Source organism: Pseudochaenichthys georgianus, chromosome 22 (genome assembly GCF_902827115.2).
Source record: "Pseudochaenichthys georgianus chromosome 22, fPseGeo1.2, whole genome shotgun sequence".
NCBI lineage: Eukaryota > Metazoa > Chordata > Actinopteri > Perciformes > Channichthyidae > Pseudochaenichthys > Pseudochaenichthys georgianus.
Window position 1 is genome coordinate 29,862,751 of NC_047524.1, and position 22,661 is coordinate 29,885,411.

At 41.6% G+C, this 22,661-nt stretch overlaps 1 protein-coding gene and 1 long non-coding RNA gene across 10 annotated transcripts in view; one reads left to right on the forward strand and one right to left on the reverse strand.

Annotated features, from left to right (window-relative positions):
- The window catches only part of ralgapa1 (Ral GTPase activating protein catalytic subunit alpha 1), a 102,718-nt gene that overhangs the window by 70,573 nt on the left and 9,484 nt on the right, over positions 1-22,661 (forward strand). For 6 of the 7 annotated variants that reach the window (XM_071201693.1, XM_071201694.1, XM_034111111.2 and 3 more), the window contains 2 exons: positions 16,225-16,348; positions 16,553-16,708. In XM_071201693.1, the coding sequence (XP_071057794.1) occupies positions 16,225-16,348; positions 16,553-16,708 (280 nt within the window). Of the gene's footprint in view, positions 1-15,006; positions 15,081-16,224; positions 16,349-16,552; positions 16,709-22,661 lie in introns of those variants that run through there. The other variant, XM_071201695.1, reaches the window with a different exon arrangement.
- Positions 1,386-16,364, reverse strand: LOC117467555 (uncharacterized). Of its 3 annotated transcripts, XR_011642497.1 has the most exons (10): positions 16,294-16,364; positions 12,576-12,766; positions 5,347-5,390; positions 5,167-5,193; positions 4,795-4,887; positions 4,582-4,692; positions 4,076-4,147; positions 3,949-3,979; positions 3,089-3,200; positions 1,386-2,122 (listed from the first exon to the last, which is right to left on the reverse strand). It is a non-coding gene; the product is annotated as an uncharacterized lncRNA (long non-coding RNA). The 3 variants fall into 3 exon arrangements; XR_011642498.1 differs by having other exon boundaries at positions 3,089-3,212; positions 4,795-5,193; XR_011642496.1 differs by lacking the exon at positions 1,386-2,122 and having other exon boundaries at positions 3,071-3,212.

A 22,661-nucleotide genomic window follows, 5' to 3' on the forward strand; every position in this document is an offset into this window, starting at 1 on the left:
GGTCTGCCACAAGCGGGCGGCAGGAGCGGGACTGTCAGCAGATGGTATTTTAAACTCGATGCGCTCTGAAACTACGGGGCGGCCGAGGAAAAAAAATACACATGCGTTAATCGCGTTAAATAATTAGTGGCGTTAATTTTTTTTTGCGTTAATACCGCGTTAACTTGACAGCCCTACAAAATACACAAAGACAGCTGGGTGTTGTAGAAACATCAATATTTTAGATCAAATAAAGTATATAGTTTGCTTTATGCAGTATATTTCTTGTAATATTGTACAGTAGATTGAAGTAAATCAACTTATCAATCAATCAATGTTTATTTATATAGCCCAATATCACAAATGTTACATTTGTCTCAGTGGTCTTCACAGTGTGTACAGAACATCAGCATGACAATACGACACCCTCTGTCCTTAGACCCTCACATCGTACAAGGAAAAACTTCCGAAGAAAACCCAGTTTAAAGGGAAAAATGGGAGAAACCTCAGGGAGAGCAACAGAGGAGGGATCCCTCTCCCAGGACGGACAGACGTGCAATAGATGCCGTGTGTAAATTGAAAAGATAATACATTTGCAACATAGGTAGTCCAAATGTTTGGAAATGCATGTGTGTATAATGTAATAGGGAGATGAATCCACGAGGATATCCATCCAGGACCTATGATCCAGGACCACAGCCACGACTCAAGATCCAGCGCTCGCGATCCAGGACATAGGACCGCAGGATCATCCATGACTCCGGATCCCAGCGTATATAGACACCAAAAAGAAAGAAATGTGGGGAAGCTGGGTTAATCGGAACATGAGAGTACACAGGTACAGACAGAGAGAAGGAAGAAGTAAGATGTCCCCCGACAAACTAAGCCTATATCAGCAAAACTAGGGGCTGAATCTAATCAGCCCTAACTATAAGCTTTATCAAAAAGGAAGGTCTTAAGCGCACTCTTAAAAACGGATAGGGTGTCTGCCGCCCGAACACAAACTGGAAGCTGATTCCACAAATGTGGAGCTTGATAAGAAAAGGCTCTGGCTCCCATTGTACTTTTAGAGATTCTAGGAACAACCAACAACCCTGCATTCTTGGAACGCAATGCTCTAGTAGGACAGTAGGGTATAATGAGTTCTTTAAGGTAAGATGGCGTCTGCCCATTAAGGACTTTGTAGGCGAGAAGAAGAATTTTAAATTCTATCCTGTGTTCTATAGGGAGCCAGTGTAAGGCAGCCAGAACAGGAGTAATGTGGTCCCTTTTCCTAACTCTGGTTAGTACACGAGCCGCAGCATTTTGAATCAGCTGAAGCGACTTGACTGACTTCTTGGTACTCCCTGATAATAAAGAGTTACAATAATCCAGTCTAGAAGTAACAAATGCATGGACTAGTTTCTCTGCATCGTTTTGAGGCAAGATATGCCTGATTTTTGCAATGTTACGTAGATGGAAGTAGGCGGTCCTTGAAATTGATTTTATGTGGGCGTTAAAGGATAAATCCTGATCAAATATAACACCAAGATTCCTTACAGTCTCACTGGAGGCCAAATTAATGCCATCCATAGTTAGTATATCTTTAGATAATTTGTTTCGTAGATTCTTCGGGCCAAGTACAATAACTTCAGTTTTGGTCGTGTTTAACATCAAAAAGTTTAAGGTCATCCACGTTTTTAAGTCCTTAAGGCAGGCTTGAATTGTATTTAGATGATTAATTTCATCAGGCTTGATTGATAAATATAGTTGAGTATCATCCGCATAACAATGAAAGTTTACAGAATGATTCCTTATAATATTGCCTAATGGAAGCATATATAACGTGAACAAAATAGGTCCGAGCACTGAGCCCTGTGGCACTCCATGGCTAACTTTGGTTATACATATACATTATACATTAAGATAAGATAAGATGGACCTTTATTAATCCCGTGGGGAAATTCAGTAGTTCAAACAGCAACAGGGTGAGAGTGAAAAACAGGACAGCACAGATTCACACAGATTAATAAAATCAAAAATAAGATGAGCGATACAAATAATAATAATGAGAAACTATGAAATAAGAAATTCATTTCATTTCAAACCTTTATTTATCCAGATTGGTCCCATTGAGGTCATAGATCTCTTTTTCAAGGGAGACCTGCATGCAAATGAATAAAACTAAAATGTAATTATCATATCATATATTATAATGTATTGTATTATTAAGTAATATCATACATTAACCCCATTATAGCAGATGCCACATTGAATGGATGAACACATGTATGCATCAATAATTACAACAGAGTATTTCTAAATACAAGTTGTAAAAATACTTATATGTATTTAATATGAACCCTTTGGAGTCGACCGTCACACCGGCGTGATCAGATCACATGACCTGTTCAAGCCGGTGCCGCATAAAAACAACAGTCCGGACAACATTGCCGTGTGTTTCTGTCGAAAGTACTGGCTTGAAACTATATCCCAGTCTTTGTTTCATGCAAAAAGACCCAGTAAACACGGAGATACGATGATATAAAAGTTAATACATTTCAAAAGTATGAAAAATGGAAGCACATATTTGAATATCTTCGCCATATTTGATCATTTTACGAAACGGAAAATACTGGAAACTGTAGATCCTGCTCAACAGGATGTATATGTGTATTTCTGTCGAAAGTACTGGCTTGAAACTATATGCCAGTCTTTGTTTCATGCAAAAATACCCAATAAACACGGACATACGATGATATAAAGTTAATACAGATATATTTCAGAAGTATGAATAATAGAAACACATATTTTAATATCTTCGCCGTATTTTTATCATTTTTAGGCTAAACTTATATGCACATATAGGTTTCACATATATGCACATATAGGTTGCACATATATGCACATATAGGTTGCACATATAGGCTAAACTTATATGCACATATAGGTTGCACATATATGTTTCACATATATGTAAAACATATGTGCATATAAGTTTCACATATATGTGCATATAAGTTTAGCCTATATGTGCATATATGTTTATTTACACCTATGTTCAAGGTTTATACATAGCCTACTTACATAAAATAATACAACACACAAAATGTATAAGTCATTAACATACATTTATTGTCAATAAATGTCAATTATTTAGTCTGCTTTTGGCGAGCCCTGAGCTCTGTCAGCTTGTTGTTGATGGCTGTACCCAGCTGGCCCTTCGTTGTGTGTGGCCACTTCTTCATTGTTGCCTCGACAGAGAAAAGAAAAGGACATAATGAGATGACAGTGTAAAAATGCTCCAAGTCTTCTACAGACTCCAAGCATTCCACTCCAAAGTGTTGCCAAACCACCTGGTGTAGTGTACACGAGCGCCCCTGTGAGTTTATTGGCAGATAAAGCCCAAAGCCTTTATTCAAACAGATGATCTATTTTATTAGTGATTTGTTTCATATATCATTACTATTATTTTTGAATTATCTGAAAAGTCAGTGCATTTACCAAATCTGTCTAAGAAGCTGCTAAGTTTACAATTATTAGTTAGAATTAGGTAAAGTTTGGCTTTTCAAAATACTGTTTAAAAAAAAATGACATCACATGAACTTCACTTGTATACAAACAACAGAGATCATCAGCACAGGTTGTTTACCAGAAGAGCAATAACATATGCATTGCAATCAAGAACATTAATTAAAGACATGATATGGCACAAACACAGTACAAAGGGCTGGTCATTGATTAAGGGTGAAGATGCTGGTTATTTAACACTGCAGATGAGATCAATTAGTGTCATGGGGTTATTAACGACTACACAATCTATAACACAGAGGACACCACAGAGGACACCACAGAGGAAGCACGCTAGCCCAGAACATGGGTTCTATTAGAAGAGAGCTGTGATCAAGAAGTGAGCCATTGAAAATGTAGTGATCACCCTACAGTAGCTAATCCGTGCAGATACCATTAACGGGTGTCCTCCTCACTTACCTGATGCTGATCCTGTTCCTACCACTGATAGCTAATAAATAGTGAAACAGGGATGGTTAAAGTAGTCAACTTGAGGCATCTCTATTAACTTTTATTTTCCTTTCTAAATTCATTCGTTTTTACTCACCGATTATGGCCGCCTTTTTCCCTGGGTCCAGGGCTTCCAGCTGCTCCCCATCACCTCGCTTTGGCTTGCCACCTAAAGTCATATTTCATCATTTATTATTTTGCAAATGAAAAGTGGGTAATCCTGCTGATCTGCAGCAGCTAATGTTTACATACTAATGGCCCACACTTTAGGCTAGAGTGGTTGTCCAGGGACAAATGACACTCAAGGTTCCTTGGGGGTGTTCCAAATAGACCCATACACATTTGGTTTCCAATCATACACTCTGAGTTATGGGGGTCCTTGAAATGATAAAGTTTGAGAACCACTGGGCTAGAGTCGAGTGTGGGACAATTGTAAAAAAAACATTACTCGTAACAAATTGCAGCAGCGAAAACAGAGGGTAAGAAAATAGTTCAGTTTTTCCATTCTTAGGTGAATCAGTTTAGAAAGAAGAACACACGCCTTTCTTTATTAATGACAGGATTGATTTAAAGAGATTTTGAACAGTAGCTTTTTTTTTTTACCGTTGAGGATGCTCTGAAGCAGCTTCAAGGGGACACGTGCCGAGGAGGAGAGTTCGCACCATGTGCCAGAGGTGGTACGCAAAAGACTCCTGACCCCTTCACAATTTCAATCTGAAAAATACATCACATATAAATGTATTGGTAGGCCAATTTATATGTTTTCCCGCCTCCCGCCTTGAGAGCTTATAGATACATTTTTGACTTGTTACTTACTTTGTTGTTATTTCCACCATCACCACCACCATCATCATCGTCATCACCAGGCTGCTTCTTCTGAGGCTCTGCAGCTGCCACAGTATTTTGAGGCTTTTCACAAGAGAAGCAAGATGAATTAAAGGGGGATGAAATTATTTTGTAGTTAGCTTTCTATGACATATGACTAATTTGTCCAAGGTTTTTGTCCATTGATTTGATTTCCATTAGGATATAATACACATGTGAAAGCGGAGGTTCTTGGCCTGTTGGCAATGAACAATTTGGCACTGTTGAGATGAGCCCTGGACAAACACACATTTCTAGACTATTGCCTCCTACAGAGTCACACCATAAAATATGCATCCTTAGAACAAGAACAATGTTACTCACCTGCAATTGTTTTGAGGTTGCTGCACACTTGTTAGAGAAGGAAGACAGTATGTTATCATTTCTGAACAATTAAAAATACAAACAGCAGGTGAATTGCCCTAATCAGCCTAACATCATAAAAATCTCCTCCTCTGATTAAGTAACAAGTAAAATAAAGTGATACAAATAAGAGGAACTTACTCTTCCAGCAAGCGAGGCAATGTCCTCCTTCATTTGAGGAGTATCTAGTGTGGGGTTGTACAGAAGGGAACAAATAAAATCACACCAATTACAATCATCAGATCACCATAGCTGCAAGCAACGTGGATGCTATTTGCATCTAAGTTGTCACACGGTCCATTGACAGCACATTTACAAAACAGAAAAGTCCTATCCGATTGAATTAAACCAATATTGCAATACAATAATACTTGCGCTTCATTTTTCAGGGCCAAGTTTGCATCCCTCAACTCCTGAATTGTTAGAATATCACCTCCCATCTTCAGAGCAATCTGACTATTATAACATTAGCGTTAAGAAAGCTTACTTACATATCTGCCACAACATCAGTAACCGGATCAGAGTACATTAAGTACAGTCCGCGGCATATCACTTCATAATGTATCATATATCTCCTTATCTGAGTCAGCTGAGCCGTATCTGGCCGTGCAACACTCACAGCGTCACAGACTGGATGCAGAAGTATTATTTTAGCAACACGTTGAGTTGAGGAAACACTCGAGACAAATGTAATTGAAGTCAGATCGTGTTTTAGACGGGGCAGTGATATCATAAACCTGTTAATGTACGCATTCAAACACTTGTTCTGTTCCAGCTGTGTTCACCTTGCAGGTGCAGCTCTGTGGCTCTGATCCTGGATAAAGTGTTTAAGTCATGGATGTTTAAAGTTTAACTTCTTCATATTTGACTAATATTATAGTTAACCAGTGGTGGGCCGTCAGGGCCAGCAAGGCCTTCTCTGCTGGCCTAAACATCATCAGAATATAAATTTAATTTTGATATATTTTTTCCACAAATATGTATTAAATTATTCCCCATAGTCTATTCTTTTCATTTCATAGCTTTCCTCTTGGTTGCGCTGCTTCCAGCCTCAGAACAAGATTTGGAGGGCTGGCCTTTATGTTAGAGCTTTTATCCAATCATATTTCAGCCATAATGTGTTGCCAGGGTCCAAGAAATCTGCCCTTAGGCCTTCAGAATCAACAGTGCCGGCGCCTGTAGCTTAAAGTGAACGGAAACAAACCTGTGGCGTTAACCAATCAGATTTTGAGTTGGCGACAACGGGCCAGCTAGCAGGCGTACGATGACGTCAGCACGTGCACGTCTTTTGATTGGATACGCACTATTGAGAGGCAGAGCTATGTAGAGCTAGCAAACTGAACTTGAATTTGAACGAGCTAATTTGTGTAGATTTCTACAAGCTGTTTTTGTTCAACCCACAATGGCTGAAGGAGGAGAAGAGATCGATTTGGTGGCAGATATAATTACAACGCCATTTTCAAGACGAACTTTTCAAGAAAAGCTAGACATTGTGAGAAGTGAACGGCCAACCCCGACGCTAGCGAGCCTATCACAGCGGGGAAAAGGGTTTGTCCGCCACTTTCAAATCACTAACTACGAGCGGTACCCCTGGCTCACAGCCTCCGAGAGGCACTGCACATTGTAATGCTGGGAATGCCTGCTATTTGCAAATGATCGATTTGGTGTTTGGAGCCACACTGGATTTGCAAACTTGAGTTGTCTAACCAAGGCAGCAACGAGACACCAAAGCACGGCTGGGCACTTACAAGCAATGGTGCTTTTGAAAACCTTTGGGGACACCCGAGTGGATCTACAGCTCAACTAACAAGTGCGGAGCTCCACAACGAAAGGGTGAACACAAATAGGGACTTATTGGTGGAACTGAAACGCACAGATAAACTGTACAACAGAGTCATTGAAGTCTTCTTGAGGAAAGAAAGGAGGATGGATTTTGTGTTCAAATAATCAGTTGTTTTGGTGAGTACAAAGCATTTTTTTTTTTTTAATATATTTTTGTCATTTTATGTCGTTAATATTAAATCAATATTAACGAATTAATATATATGTAATTAAAATGACAAATATATAAAAACTAAATGTTTGATGCTTCTGCAAGAGGTATAGAGATGTGTGTGGCGCACTGGCTCAGCTGTGCAGTAAAAGTACTCAAGGAGACTTGTTGAATTGTTTTGGTTTAACCTTTATCAAAGTGGACATTCAGGGCTAGGAATACACTTTCACCACTGTCGCAAATATATCCTCATGAACAAATGCAAATTAATTGTTTGTTTTCTTTTATTTTCAGTGAATAGTTTGTGTCTTTATCGTCACGTTTCTTAAATGAAACTGCTTTGGGTGCGACAATGCGCTGTTTAGTGAACACACTTGTTAAAGCTCACATACTTTTGGTGGACTTAATAAAACTTTGTAGACTAATGCCTTAAAAGCCCCTTTTATTTTTAAGTTTTGACAGTATCCAAGCGATCTTAAAGCTGGTAGTTTAACACTCTTAATTGTAAATGCGGATATATTGATTATAAATGCTTCAGAAATATTAATATAACTCTGTTGTACTTGAGTATGTTAAGGTGATGCAACGCCCGTTTATACTGCGTTTCTGTCTAAATGTATAGTTTCTAGAGCCATGGCGTCATAATGATGGTATTAAGAGGTGGAATAATTCAGGTTGGACTGTGTCGGACATCACTGAAGGCCTAGGTGTGAAATGCACGGCCCGCCACTGTAGTTAACTTTTCATTCAGGAAGTATGACGCTGCGCTGTCAGTGCGCTTCTCCATGTTTGTGATTGGTCGAATGCTCCAAATACCACCCCTTGCATGTGAACGCTCACCTAGCTAGATAGGGCACGGCTGGCTTGAGCGATCCACTTGATAACCCGCGTCGTAGGACCGTTTAGCGAGAGCGCATATTTTTTGGATTAGGCCAACCGGCTAACTCAAACATATCCAGGTTAGGTTGAACCGGCTTCGTAGTACAGGCCTCTGCTCTACCGAAATCAGTCGGAAGTCGCAAAGTCTCATTTCAAAATAAACGTGGATTTGCGTAAAAAAAAATAGTTTTTCGGGGTTCAGGTGTTTTGTTTGATTTTAAATAAACAAAGTCTTGGCTTTCAGAATATGAAACTTTTATTTCCAAAATCACACAATTAATACATGTTTGAAGCTTGTAAAGGGAAGATGACAGCTCTCCCTCGCCACTCTGCTGTTCCGCAGCACCGCCCCCCCTCCCTCCGCTGACATTATGAATGTAAGGCCTGGCAATTGTAGCTTGCTGGTAAAACATGTGTAGCCCCTTGATGCCATGCTAAGACAATCTTAATAATGTTTAAAAGTCACCGTTGAACCTCAATCTCTTCGTTGACATCATCCAGATTATTTAGCAGAAGGTCATTTTCCGCTTTCAAACCATCCAAGTGATCGAATGTCACCACATAAGACCGACCCTTCTTCAAAACTCCAAGTTCTAGATTAAGATGCAGGCGTGTGGCGTAGTGGATTAGTGCCTAGGTGTTGGGATCAGGGGGTCACAGGTTCAAACCCCACTGCAGTCAGCATGTCGTTGTGTCCCTGAGACTCTTCACCCCAAATTGCTCCTGTGGGGATTGTCCACAGTATTGAGTATGTAAGTCGCTTTGGATAAAAGCGTCTAACATGTAATAATAAAAAAAGAGATCCATTTTATTGAATTAAAATAAAGTTATTATGTTAATAATGTTTTATTTATTTTTTAAATCGTACATTTGGGAAAACCCGGCGCTCCCGGAGAAAACCCGCTATGCCACGGACAAGTTAATGAACTTTAACCCGTGGTATTTATCTCGTGGCAATTGTAGCTTGCTGCAAGAATATCTAAGCCCCCTGATGTCATGCTAAGACATTTTACTAATGTTTGTTTTTTTTAAATCGTCCATTTTGGGAAAAACCCGGCGCTCCCGGAGAAAACCCGCTATGCCACGGACAAGTTAATGAACTTTAACCCGTGGTATTTATCTCGTGGCAATTGTAGCTTGCTGGAAGAATATCTAAGCCCCCTGATGTCATGCTAAGATATTTTACTAATGTTTGTTTTTTTTAAATCGTCCATTTTGGGAAAAACCCGGCGCTCCCGGAGAAAACCCGCTATGCCACGGATAAGTTAGTGGCTTTTATCTCCTGGCCTGCTGAGCTCGATTCTCCTGAACCGTTTTCATGTGTTCAAGGAAGTCATTGTCAACGGTGACGATCTTCACATTCAAGCCGTTCATTCGGTCTTGATCTTCTTGGACCCTTTGTCCGAGATCGCCGTTTGGATTCTGATCCGCGGTGTTTTTGGCCTGCTGAGCTCTTTTCTCCCCAAACGTTTTCATGTGTTCAAGGAAGTCATTGTGAACGGTGACGTTGTTCACATTCAAGCTGTTCATTCGGTCCTGATCGCCGTTAGGATTCTGAACCGCTGTGTTTCTTTCCCTCAGCGGCTCATCACACATAGACTGCAGGTCGTTCATCTTTTCCTGCAGAGTTTTGTTCTGAGAACGACCCTTCCTCAAAACACCAATCTCTAGGTTAAGTTCCACGAGATCCTTCCCCATGGCGGCACTATCACACCCCAAGGTCTCGTTGGATGCCTTCAAAGCCTCGTAGTTGATCCTGAGATTTTTTTCCTTGTGAACCTCATTGCTCAAACCCTGGATCTTGTTCATCAAAGCCTCGTTCTTCCTCTTAACGTCCTCTCTCTCAGCTTTCGCCTCCTTGTAAGAGTCCTCGAGCTCCATGAAACGCAGATGCCTTTTCTTGAGCTGCAAAGCTTCTTCTCGCAGGGAGACATGTTCGAGGCTCATGGCGGCTTTTTCTGTCACCATTGCGTTGTAACTTTCCCTAATGGTGTCCTCGTTCTCAAGTTCTTGGCACAACTCGACTTTCTTTTGTTGCAACAATTGGATTTGCTGGAAAATCAACTCTTTTTCTTCCTTCGCAATTTTGTATGACACCTGAAGATCCTCGAAACCCAGAAGCCTCTTTGAAAGCTCAAAGATCTCTTCTTGCAAGTCTTCGGTTTGGCTCCTTTCCTCATATTTCGAATGGTTCATTTCATCCATCTCAAACTGCACCATGCTTTCATTTTCAAGCTCCCTGGAGAGATCGTCCACTTCCTGCTGCAGAGCCTGGTTCTTCTGTAAAACCGTCTCTATCTCTGCCTTAGACACTTGGAAACGATCCTGAAGTTGCTCTTTCCTTTGCTTGAGACACTCAAGTTCTTCCTCAAGGCCACCATTTACTCTGATGGTTTCCTCTGCGTCACTTCTCAATGCATTGAGCGTTTCCTCTGCAGCAGAATAGCATTGGATCGATGAACGCACCTCTTTAATCTGTGCTTCGAGCTCTCTCCGTCCACGTAGTGCAGCTTCATGCTCGGCTTTGATCGCATCGATGCTATCCAGCTTATCTATCTGGTCAAACATCTGTCCCTCGAGGATCTGTCGTTCATGCTCCAATTCCTTGTTTGTCTGGATTAGTCCCTGGAACATCGCCTCTACGGTAACGTTATTTTCGATCTTCTCACTAAGAACCCTCACTACTTTTTCGAGGTAGGCACACTTGCGCCTCGCGACATCTCCCTCTGCCTTCAGAGCGTCAAACTGCTCCCCCAGCGCTGGAAAGCTGCCGAACTGTTTTTGTGTGGATTGAATTTTCACATGTAGGGTCTTGAGATGTTCTTGAACTTCCCCAAGAGTCCTCCTAACTCCAGCGTAGTCACCTCCCAATTCCACTTGTTCCTTATTGCAGGACATGTTTTTTTAAGATGACAATGATACACACACAGTAGCAACTGGTAATACCTAACTGTTTCTTCACGGGGAAAAAACAGAATTTCGTGGTGTATTGTCAGCGTCGGACCGGTGTCTGCTAAGCCAAGATATGCTGTGGCTTAAAACTCAAATTGGTCTCCTCGCAGGTTCCAATTTGGAACTATCGATGATGTCACAAAGCATATTACAGCGTCATCATGACATCACTTGGAATGTCTGCACAATGCTCACATGTAGAGATGTGGCCATGGCAACAGTGAAGATGCATTCTGGGTAACTTTGCCCAGGCATTCCATTTTTGAAAAAACAAGATGGCTGACTCCTACTCTCTATTCTACTCAATATTAAGGGAGTTCTTTGTGGAGGATTATGTAGTGAAAATGAACACACCGATGTTCTGAAACTAATATATAAAAAGGGACTTGTGTTGGGATGTCCTGTTAACAATAAGCCATTATTATTACTCATAAATTGTCATCAAAAGCAGAGAAAATACTCCAATTGAAAATACTTCCTAATAATACTCTTTATTAAAAAAAAAAGTTGAGTCTGTAGGCATGAAATATTAATGTTTTTGGTACAAAATTAGCTTGAGCACCATTTTTTTATTGGCCATTTATTGACTGATATGACGGCACAGGGTACCCTGATCAGAGCGTCCTGAATATTTGTATTTTAATTCAGTTAACTTTTATGTGTTTGTAGCCAGATCTGGGCAGTAAGTACACAACCTGGTCTTCAGTGAGCACTCTGATCCAGAATAACCTGGTGATGAAGACCCACAACCCTGCAAGGTACAGAGGAAACACACACACACACACGATTGATTGACACACACATTATTTCTGTACAATTTCAGATTCAGCGTGTTTTGAAGTGGAAACGGGGGCTTCTCTTTCGTTTAAATGGAGTTCAGTCTTCCTCAACAATGGAATTATGATCAGTAGAAATGGCCATGACATGGGATCTTTTACAGGTTGATCCTTTTCCACTACAGCTCTGCTTAAACATGCAGACGTAGACGACAACTTCAAGCATTTCCAAAAACCTTTACGGCCCCTACACACGGCGGTGTGCGTTGACGCTTGGCAGTGGGCGTGTCTTGAGCTTGGGGACTTTACGCGACCAACAACCAATCACATGAATCTCTGATCATTAATAGTAACAATCAACTGATTCTTATGTATTACACTTTCAAAAATAATTGATGCTGCAGCCCACTGACATGGTTTGAAATCAATATCTTATCCAATGTGTGACCCCCCACAGCACTTAATTGTCTGGAATTGCTGCATTTTTTTCTTCTCCCACATTGAAGTGTCTTGCTCCCTCTGCATCTCACTTGCAGCCTACACACACACACACACACACACACACACACACACACACACACACACACACACACACACACACACACACACACACACACACACACACACACACACACACACACACACACACACACACACACACACACACACACACACACACAGTGTGTGTTGATTGTTTACCTTAAACAGTTACTGTTATGCAGCTAAATCTAAACTTACCTTTACAACACGCAATGGATGCAGTCAGTTACCTTTTTCTTGGAAATAGGTCTCTCCTCTTCGTCCAGATGAGCCCTCTTCTTAGCAGGACTCTTCTCCTTCTCCTCCTCCTCTTCATCACTGTCGACGTATCGCCAATTGGGCTTGGTAACCCATTTAGTAGTGTCAGCCTCGTCATTGGTCTCCATCTCACAGAGTATTCTTTTCGGACTCTTCTCCCATTCTGGTGCAGATACATCAACATTAAGGTGACACAGTAGCAAACACTGTACTGTTATTTTCTGTTATGGTTGCTCGCGCCTAAAAGCGTAGCTGGCTCAACATATAGTCTACAGCAGGGGTCTTGAACAGGGGGTCCGGGACCCCTAGGGGGTCCCCAGAGTTACTACAGATCTGCTATTTTTGGCAGAGGTTTGGTGTAGAGGGGGGGAAAAAGACTAAATATTGATGGCTCAAGTGGTTAAATATCTGAAAATACACATTAATGGAACATACACTGATGATAGTGCTGTCAAAGTCTATGAAGCTGTCTAAGAAATCTATGAAAATGTTTAATTTACAACACAATTTTTTAGGGCTGTCAGTCGATTAAAATATTTAATTGCGATTAATCGCATGATTGTCCATAGTTAATCGCGATTAATCGCAAATTAATCGCACATTTTTTATCTGTTCTAAATGTACCTTAGAGGAATATTTGTCAAGTTTTTAATACTCTTATCAACATATGAGTGGACAAATATGCTTTATGCTAATGTTTATTATCATTTGAACAATGACAAATATTCTATATTAAACACAACAACCTCTGAACATTACAAATATTCGCCTCAATTCAACCTGGAACCTCTCTCATACAATACAAATTGTGTGTGTGTGTGTGTGTGTGTGTGTGTGTGTGTGTGTGTGTGTGTGTGTGTGTGTGTGTGTGTGTGTGTGTGTGTGTGTGTGTGTGTGTGTGTGTGTGTGTGTGTGTGTGTGTGTGTGTGTGTGTGTGTGTGTGTGTGTGTGTGTGTGTGTGTGTGTGTGTGTGTGTGTGTGTGTGTGTGTGTGTGTGTGTGTGTGTGTGTGTGTGTGTGTGTGTGTGTGTGTGTGTGTGTGTGTGTGTGTGTGTGGGATCGTTGGAGCTATGTGCAACTCAAGGCATATGCTCGAACGGGAGCTGCCTGGACGCTGCAATCATGTTGCTGCAATCATGAGTGTGCTGACTTCTCCTACAATGTCCCGCTGTCTGGCTTCCTGCATCAAGTCAAGTGCTCGGTGCAGTTGTGGCGAAATGTCGCGACTCTGTTTTCATTTAATCAGCTCCTTATATCCGTTAGCGCAGCTAGCTAGCACCAGATGCTAACAACAACAATGCACGTAAGGTCTCTCTCTCGGGCCACACACACACACACACACACACACACACACACACACACACACACACACACACACACACACACGGTGCTCCCGATGGCCAGTCGGTGCCTGCCGGTGAGCGTGGAAGTGTGGTCTGCCACAAGCGGGCGGCAGGAGCGGGACTGTCAGCACAGCAGATGGTATTTTAAACTCGATGCGCTCTGAAACTACGGGGCGGCCGAGGAAAAAAAATACACATGCGTTAATCGCGTTAAAATAATTAGTGGCGTTAATTTTTTTTTGCGTTAATAACGCGTTAACTTGACAGCCCTAGTATATATATATATATATATATTTTAATCAGATTAATCACAGCTTAAAAATTAATTAATCATGATTATCACTAGAGATGTCCCGATCCGATCACGTGATCGGGGATCGGAGCCGATCACGTGATTTTCAAAAGATCGGAATCGGGAGAAGGGGATCGGGAATTATTATTATTATTTATTTTTTTATATAAAATATTTTTATTATTTTATTTAATGTTACAAAACAAAAATGACCATGTTCACATCTTAAAGTCATCCTGAGGACTTAGTTTTGGTTTAAAATTACACATCATGTATGTGTTGCTTTCTTTGGGCTTGTTTTCAGACCTGGTTGCTTAAGTCTCTGACATCTGGCAACAGAGTGGGCGCAGTGTCTAATAGTCGCAGCAAGCTAACGAGAGGCTACGTTCAGCTGGTGACTCGGGAGTCGGACAGAGAAAATGTCAGGAGTTTGGAAGTATTATAAAGTTGAAAGCGAAGGCAGTGTAACAGCCAGATGCAATGTTTGCAAGGCGGAGGTTCCGTGTGGTGGAAAGAACAGAGCTACGTTCAACACGACCAATCTAATACGCCACCTGAGAAACAAACACCAACAACAACACGGCGAGTACACAGCGGCCACTCAGGTAACGGCACTGAAACAACCGACACTTTCAGAGACTTTCAAAAGGAAAGAGAAACTGCCCCAGAACAGAGACAACACAATAACAGCCAAGATAGCTGAATTCATCGCGTTGGATGACCAGCCGTTATCTGTTACCTTTTTTTTCTCTTAATGCATTGCATAAAGATCGGATCGGGAAAAATCGGTATCGGCAGATTGTCAAAATCAATTGATCGGAATCGGATCAGGAGCAAAAAAAGGTGATCGGGACATCCCTATTAATCACCATTCGAACTATGTCCAAAATATGCCATTTATTTATGTATATTGTTGTGGGAATGGAAAGATAAATGAAAGAAGGCGGATATATCCATTTAACATACAGTATCTATGTTTATTATAACATTTTTCTGCGTGTCAAAATGAAAGACAGCCCACACACCTATCAATCATCAAACCGTGGGGTCTTAATTCATTACGTGTTAATTTCTATCAACGGGGGAGTACTTCAGGAACGTCGATGGGGGGGGGGGGGCTAGTGGAGTACTTCGTGACCACAGAGTGTGAACGTTGTGATCAGCTGTTTTAGCGCAGTTCTCCAGTGAAGGGGGGGGGGAGAAGTCTCCATCCGCAGCCGGTTGGCGTAGTTTTTTGGCACAATTCCGTTGTACAGACCGACGTTACGATACGATATACTTTATTGTCCCCGTAAGGAAATTTGTTCTGGACTCCGTCCTGCAGTTCCGCATACATGTACATATACAAACATAGTGGACATTAAGAGACATACACATATCATCAGTCATACACCGTTTGAACAAACACAATACACAGACGCACATACTGACAATGGCGACCTATTGCACAACCCTCATGGCCAATATTTAAAAAGTACATTTCATTACATTTAACGTTAACAGCAGCCTGTCTGTGCACACGGAGACCGACTCTGTCGTCCGGTGATCTAACCGCCTTCTGGAAAAGCTTCCCCCCCCCCCCCCCCCCCCGTCGACTTTCCTGAAGTACTCCCCCGTTGATAGAAATCAACACGTAATGAATTGAGACCCCACGGTTTGATGATTGATAGGTGTGTGGGCTGTCTTTCATTTTGACATGCAGACATTTTTTATAATAAACATAGATACTGTATGTTAAATTGATATATCCGCCTTCTTTCATTTATCTTTCCATTCCCACAACAATATACATAAAGAAATGGCATATTTTGGACATAGTTCGAATGGTGATTAATCATGATTAATTAATTTTTAAGCTGTGATTAATCTGATTAAAATTTGTAATCGTTTGACAGCCCTAATATATATATATTATATTCCTCTGTCTGCAACTGATATTCCGTAGCTGTCCTCTCGGTAGTGATCGGTTTCCTTCTTTTCCTTCTAGCCGGGAGACTCATAAAATAGCTGTATTTTATGTGGCGGAGGGCCAAGAGGACAAACACTCTATACTGACCAACACCGCGGGCAGCCAGGCGTACGAGGACTTTGTCTCCGGACTGGGCTGGGAGGTAAGAACACTTTCATCCACACAAGTGTACCAGCAGCAGGAACTGAGCCCGAGTGAAGGGGGGAGTAGTGAAGCAAGTAAACACAAATGATTAACACGAGGCATGAGTTCGCTTCACGTCACGTGAACACATCTTACGACAGGACTAAGATAAAAAGGGAGTTCATATTTGTATACATCCTGATGGTGTGCGTTTCCCCTTCAGGTGGACCTCACCACCCACTGTGGCTTCATGGGAGGCCTCCAGAGGAACCGCAGCACGGGCCAGACCACGCCTTACTACGCCACCTCCACCACAGAGGTCATCTACCACGTCTCCACCCGCATGCCCCACGACCAGGACCACAACCTCACCAAGAAGGTAACGCAGAACCTTTCAGGAAAAGTATAGAAGTTTCCACGGTTTAATATCCTCGGTGCAGTTAAGGGAAAGGCTATTTACTCATTTATACACACTGATGTTTCAAAATGTTCTGATTTGCTTGACAGTTGAATGAATATGTCTTCTTTGTGTCAAGCACTCTACATTTGACGATCCAATCATATGCTGTGCTTCCCTCTTTCTAAATGCAGTCGAGTGAGCCTCTGTAGTGGCAAAGACACGGTTATTAGTACAAATACTCCTCCATGCTTCTTGTCTCTCTGGGTGTCTTTTATCCAACTTTTCTTTTATATGGATTATCAAATTGCACTTTTAAAAACCTGAGTGAAAACCTAGTGGACACAAACTGATATACGCATCAACAAAAATGTACCGCGAATTCGCTAAAGTGCACTAGAAACGGCTTTAACAATTAAAGGAAGACTTTCTTTCCATATTATATACATATTTTATATATCATTTAATTCCATTCCTCAATGGAAGGTGGGTGTCTCTAATTTCAGCCAATTCCTTGTGAAATCTTTTTGCTTGCTGCTAGAAGATCTTGATGTTCCAGCCATCAAATGAGATGTCTTCCCCACAGGATACAATCCGAATTAATTATATTTATGTTTATGAATGTATTGCCAAAAATGCGCAATAGCCTGTAAGATATGGAACCAGTGTTAATTTGGGCAGCTATTTTAGATTTAGTCTTAGTCTTTAGATGAAAATGGTTATTAGTTTTAGTCACATTGTAGTCCTTTTTATCCTTCATAGTTTTAGTCCAGTTTTAGTCGATGAAAAATCATTACATTTTCGTCTACTTCTAGTCAAAATGTTTTCTCTCTTCAAACCAATTCAGTTAGGCAAATACAGGTTTCTGAAATTGGAATCACGGTGACAGCATCAAGTGTTGAAATTCGTAAAGCAACATTTCACTCTCAACACTTTACTTGTGTAATATCTAGGGATGGGTATCGTTAAGGTTTTAACGGTGCTACTACTCTTATCGATCCGGTACTTTAACGGTATTCTTATCGGTATTTTTTGTTATTTAAAAAAAAAGAAGAAGATACTAAACAAATGTAAACCGAATTAACATTGCTTTATTTAAATGTTAAATATATATATAATTATGTTATTATATTGTACTGTAGGTTCTTGTACTTTACTGGAGTATTTAAATGTTTTGCTACTTGGTACTTCTACGCCACTACACTTCAGAGGTAAATGATGTACTTTTACTCCACTACATGTATTTAATCCCTTTAGTTACTTTACAGATGTGGATGAATGATGTGAAATCTAATCAAGTGATAAATCAGACTCGAGTTCCACCTGGAGTAAATTCACAAGCTACCCTGCAGGGTTTTTCTCAATGTCGAGTAAAGCTGCTGCAGAGCCAATATTTCAAGCATACTGAAGTACTGTTCAAATGTCCAGCATACTTGGAATTCTACCGAGCCCGGCGTACTTCGTTTGGATACATTTCGAGGCTGCACATGTGTAGACTCCGGTCTTAAAATCCCCACAATGCTTTGCACACGGACCAATATCCCCAAATCTTGGGCGGAAAATGTAAGGCGGGGCCTCTCATATGACGCACACCTGCACACTTGCTGTTCCATTCTTCGTTTTCCGAATGCCAGGAAGTATTCTTGCCTCGCTTCTGAAGCAAGACGCTCGGAAGACGTGCTACCAAGCAAGCGTACTCGACATTGAGAAACACCCAGTGTCATTCAAACTAGCTGCACCTTTACCAGCTTTGAGAACACTTTAATGACCAATCATTATAAAACATATCATATATATTATTCTGAAATGGACCAATCTGCACAATAATTACTTTTGGTACTTTACCTATATTTTGATGCTAAAATGTCTACTTTTACTTGAGTAACATTTTGAATGCAGTACTTTTACTGTAACAGAATATTCCTACAATCTGGTACTTTTTTACTTAACTACAAGATCTGAGTACTTCTCCCACCTCTGCGCACCTGATGTGATAACGTTACACAACCTACACACGGCACGTCGCGTTGACGCTTGCCGGTGGGCGTGTCTGGCGCTTGGGGTTAACGACCAACAACCAATCACATTTATCTCCTGCCCTGGACACACAAAACACGCGATTTGATTGGCTAGCGCTTGTACGGTGTGTAGGATGCGTTACGCGAGCTTCAACGGAGACGCTTCCCATTCACTTTGAATGGGGTGACGTCACGCTTTGCCGAACTGCATTGTGGTTCCGTCGCGTCGCTTTGCCTCCGTTGCTCGCTGTGAAAGTTGAGAAAAGTTCAACTTTTGAAGCGTTGACGGAAGCGCCAGCCAATCAAATCATATGCCAGTACAAGCGCAAGCCAATCAAACCGCGTGCTTTGTGTGTCCAGGGCGGAATATTAATGTGATTGGTTGTTGGTCGTTAACCCCAAGCGCCAGACACGCCCACTGGCAAGCGTCAACGCGACGGAACCGTGTGTAGGTTCTGTTACTCGTAATTGGGGCAACAGAGCTACGAGTTAAGGAAGTCGAAAATTGTGCTTTTCTCCGACTAAATATGATGCCTTTTGGCCAGATGTTTGGACAGACTGCTCGTTACCGCGCTTATGCGAAAACACTAATGGAAAACAAGCTTTGTAGAGTGTCACTATACTTTTGAACGCTCCGTCCCCGGCAGAAAACGAAATTAACACTGTATGGAACTAATAGAACATTTATTTAGGTAAGTCTCAAACGTCTCCACAGACCCAGAGGCAGGCCTGAATCAGTGGGTGGGCATTTGTTTTTCGAGGTCAGGTTTTTTGATCTTGCTGATTAAATGTGATATGTCCGTATCTGTACAGTATGTGACATATGTGCGTCTGGATTTCACTGAACAAGCAGAGCAATTCCGGGGCGATTCTCCCCCACAATTGTTTTATAAAAAAGGATCTATTGAAGTACGTAGGTAATCTCGTCGAACCAATCCTTTATAACCGCATACATCCGTTAAAATGTGCGATGCACTTGTATTGAAACCTGGCTTATGTTCTTCCCTTACAATGTGTTTTTGTTTTCCGCCTCCCAATCCCTATATGTGCATCCAATGAACATATGTGACTGCACACACACCTATCTGTTTGTGTTGGCGGTTCTAAAGCACACCGATGTTTCCAATAACTCTGAGCAGCAATCATATTCGTGTTTGTGCGCGGTGCGGGTCGTATCAGCGTCCAGGCAGGCACTTTGATTGTGTGTTAGGGGGACACTTGTGTGTTAGTGTATGTGTGTGTGTCTCTGTGTGTGTACACTTGTCAACCCTCAGGCATTGGGCGCCCTGCACATGGCCATAATGTCCCTTTTAATCAGATCATACTTCCTGCTTCTCGGCCTATCACGTCGCTGCAGGCTCCTGATTGGATTATCAGCGCCTGGTCCGACACCATCCGTCTCCCTGATCAGCTGATGGCCCCATCAAACACGCACAAGCACAAACATACACAGACTATAAACCTGTATTTAACTTGACACAAACACACATCCACTAAGGGCTTTATTCACATCGGCCTGCTCAAATAACCACGCGGCTATAAATGTGCGTTAATGTTGGACACACACACACACACACACACACACACACACACACACACACACACACACACACACACACACACACACACACACACACATTACACTCGCACATGGTACAGGCTTACAAACACTCAGTTTGACAAATGTGTCCACAAAGAGGTTAAAGTGACGGACATACACATGTCCATACTGGCATGCATTCATCCTCCTACCACACACACACACACACACACACACACACACACACACACACACACACACACACACACACACACACACACACACACACACACACACACACACACACACACACACACACACACACACACACACACACACACACACACACACACAGACAGCTCTCACTCTGTGCTGTGTGTTCTGTTTCCTCTCATACTACATCTGCTTGAAAAAGGATTAAAGCTGCATTACAGCAACTGATTGTGGAATCAAAGATGACGGCAACCCAATCTTCATTGTTGAAATATTTAAGAATGTAGAGATATTGATCAGAGACAACAGATTCCACCTTTCCTTATTCACACTGTGCCACTTTATTGTTCTGAAATTCAAAAATACAGCGTCAGGGTCATAATGAGAATATCTTTAAATGTCGCGGAGACGCGCACCATCTCCTCCGTCTTCATCACTGCGCCTACGTCAACCACCTCCCCATCCTGGCAGCATATCCTCTACCCCCGCACCATCTCCCCCGTCTCCATCACCGTGCCTACGTCAACCACCTCCCCTCCCTTCAAGAAAGCATCTGCAGTCTCCGAAGCCTGATAAGAATGTGTGTGTACAAAACACAACAAACTCTCACTGATATGTGTGGGGTCCAGGCTCAAGGGCGTATGGCACTCTCAACTCTTTCCAGGACATGCCGGGGCCCTGCCTGCCAGTAGCTTTGCCGATATCTGTGTTGATAGGTAATAGATTAAGAGCGGTGAATCATCTTAGAAACAGGAAGCGCCCAAACGTTTGTGTGAGTTTATCTAATTTAGCAGTGATACCATGTCAGCCACAGCTTGTTACAAAAACATGACTGATAGTGTGTTTAACGAACTTAAACTAGCTTTATTAAATGTCAGGTCTTTGGCAGGAAAAACATTTTTAATCAATGATTTTATCACTGAGCACAATCTCGGTTTTATGTTTTTAACAGAAACTTGGATTGAACAAAATAACAGTGCAGCTGTTCTTATCGAATCAACCCCTCCCAACTTTAGTTTTATGAGTCAGGAAAGAATGCATAAGAAAGGGGGTGGAGTTGATATTCTGTTCAATGATTCCCTTCAATGCAGGAAGACATCTTATGGGAACTTTGCTTCTTTTGAATATGTGGCCCTTCAGCTGAAATGCTCCTCTCGAGCTCTGTTCCTAAATATCTATAGACCACCCAAATACTGTGCAAGCTTTTTTGATGACTTTACTGAACTGCTGTCTATAGTGTGTATTGACTTTGACCGTCTAGTCATTGTTGGTGATTTTAACATCCATGTTGACAACCCCCAGGACAGAGGGGCTAAAGAACTGTTTTGTGTTCTTGATAGCTATGGACTGACTCAGCATGTGACGGAGCCCACGCACAATAAGGGGCACACTCTGGACTTATTTACCTCAAAGGGTCTGAATATCTCTAAGGTTGTGGTGACTGATGTTGCACTCTCTGACCATTCCTGTGTTTTCTTTGAGAGCTCTATTTCTGTTCACACAAATGTTCAAAAAGAGGTAACCACACAGCGATATTTAACTGAAAATACTAGGGAAATGTTTACTCAGAATTTTTCTACCACACTTGCCCCTGCTAACATCTCAGTAAATGAGCTAGTAGATCATTTTAATTCAAAAATTAAAAATGTTATAGATGCCATTGCTCCAATTAAGGTAAAGGAAGTGACTGGGAAGAAAATATCTCCATGGAGAAAGGCCATGACCGTGAAAACAGAAAAAAGAGAATGTCGAAAAGCTGAACGCAGGTGGCGAAAAACAAATCTCCAGGTTCACTTTGACATTTATACAGAGAGACTTGGCCTTTATAATTTGGAATTGAAAAACGCACGACAATCGTTCTTCTCTGACATCATTACCAAAAACAAAAACAACGCACGTGCCTTGTTTGCTACCGTCGACAGACTAACTAACCCCCCAGTGTCAGTAGCCTCTGAATGTCTATCCACCAGGGCGTGCAATGATTTTGTCTCCTTTTTCACTGACAAAAATCAGACAAGCAGTCAGTGCCTCTGCATCAGGAACAGCAAATGTATTGTCTCTGTGTCCACTTAACATCAATTCAGACATCATGACACAATTCCATCAGATTAATGATAAAAACCTAGAGGACATTATACAACTTCTGAAATCCTCCTCCTGCTGC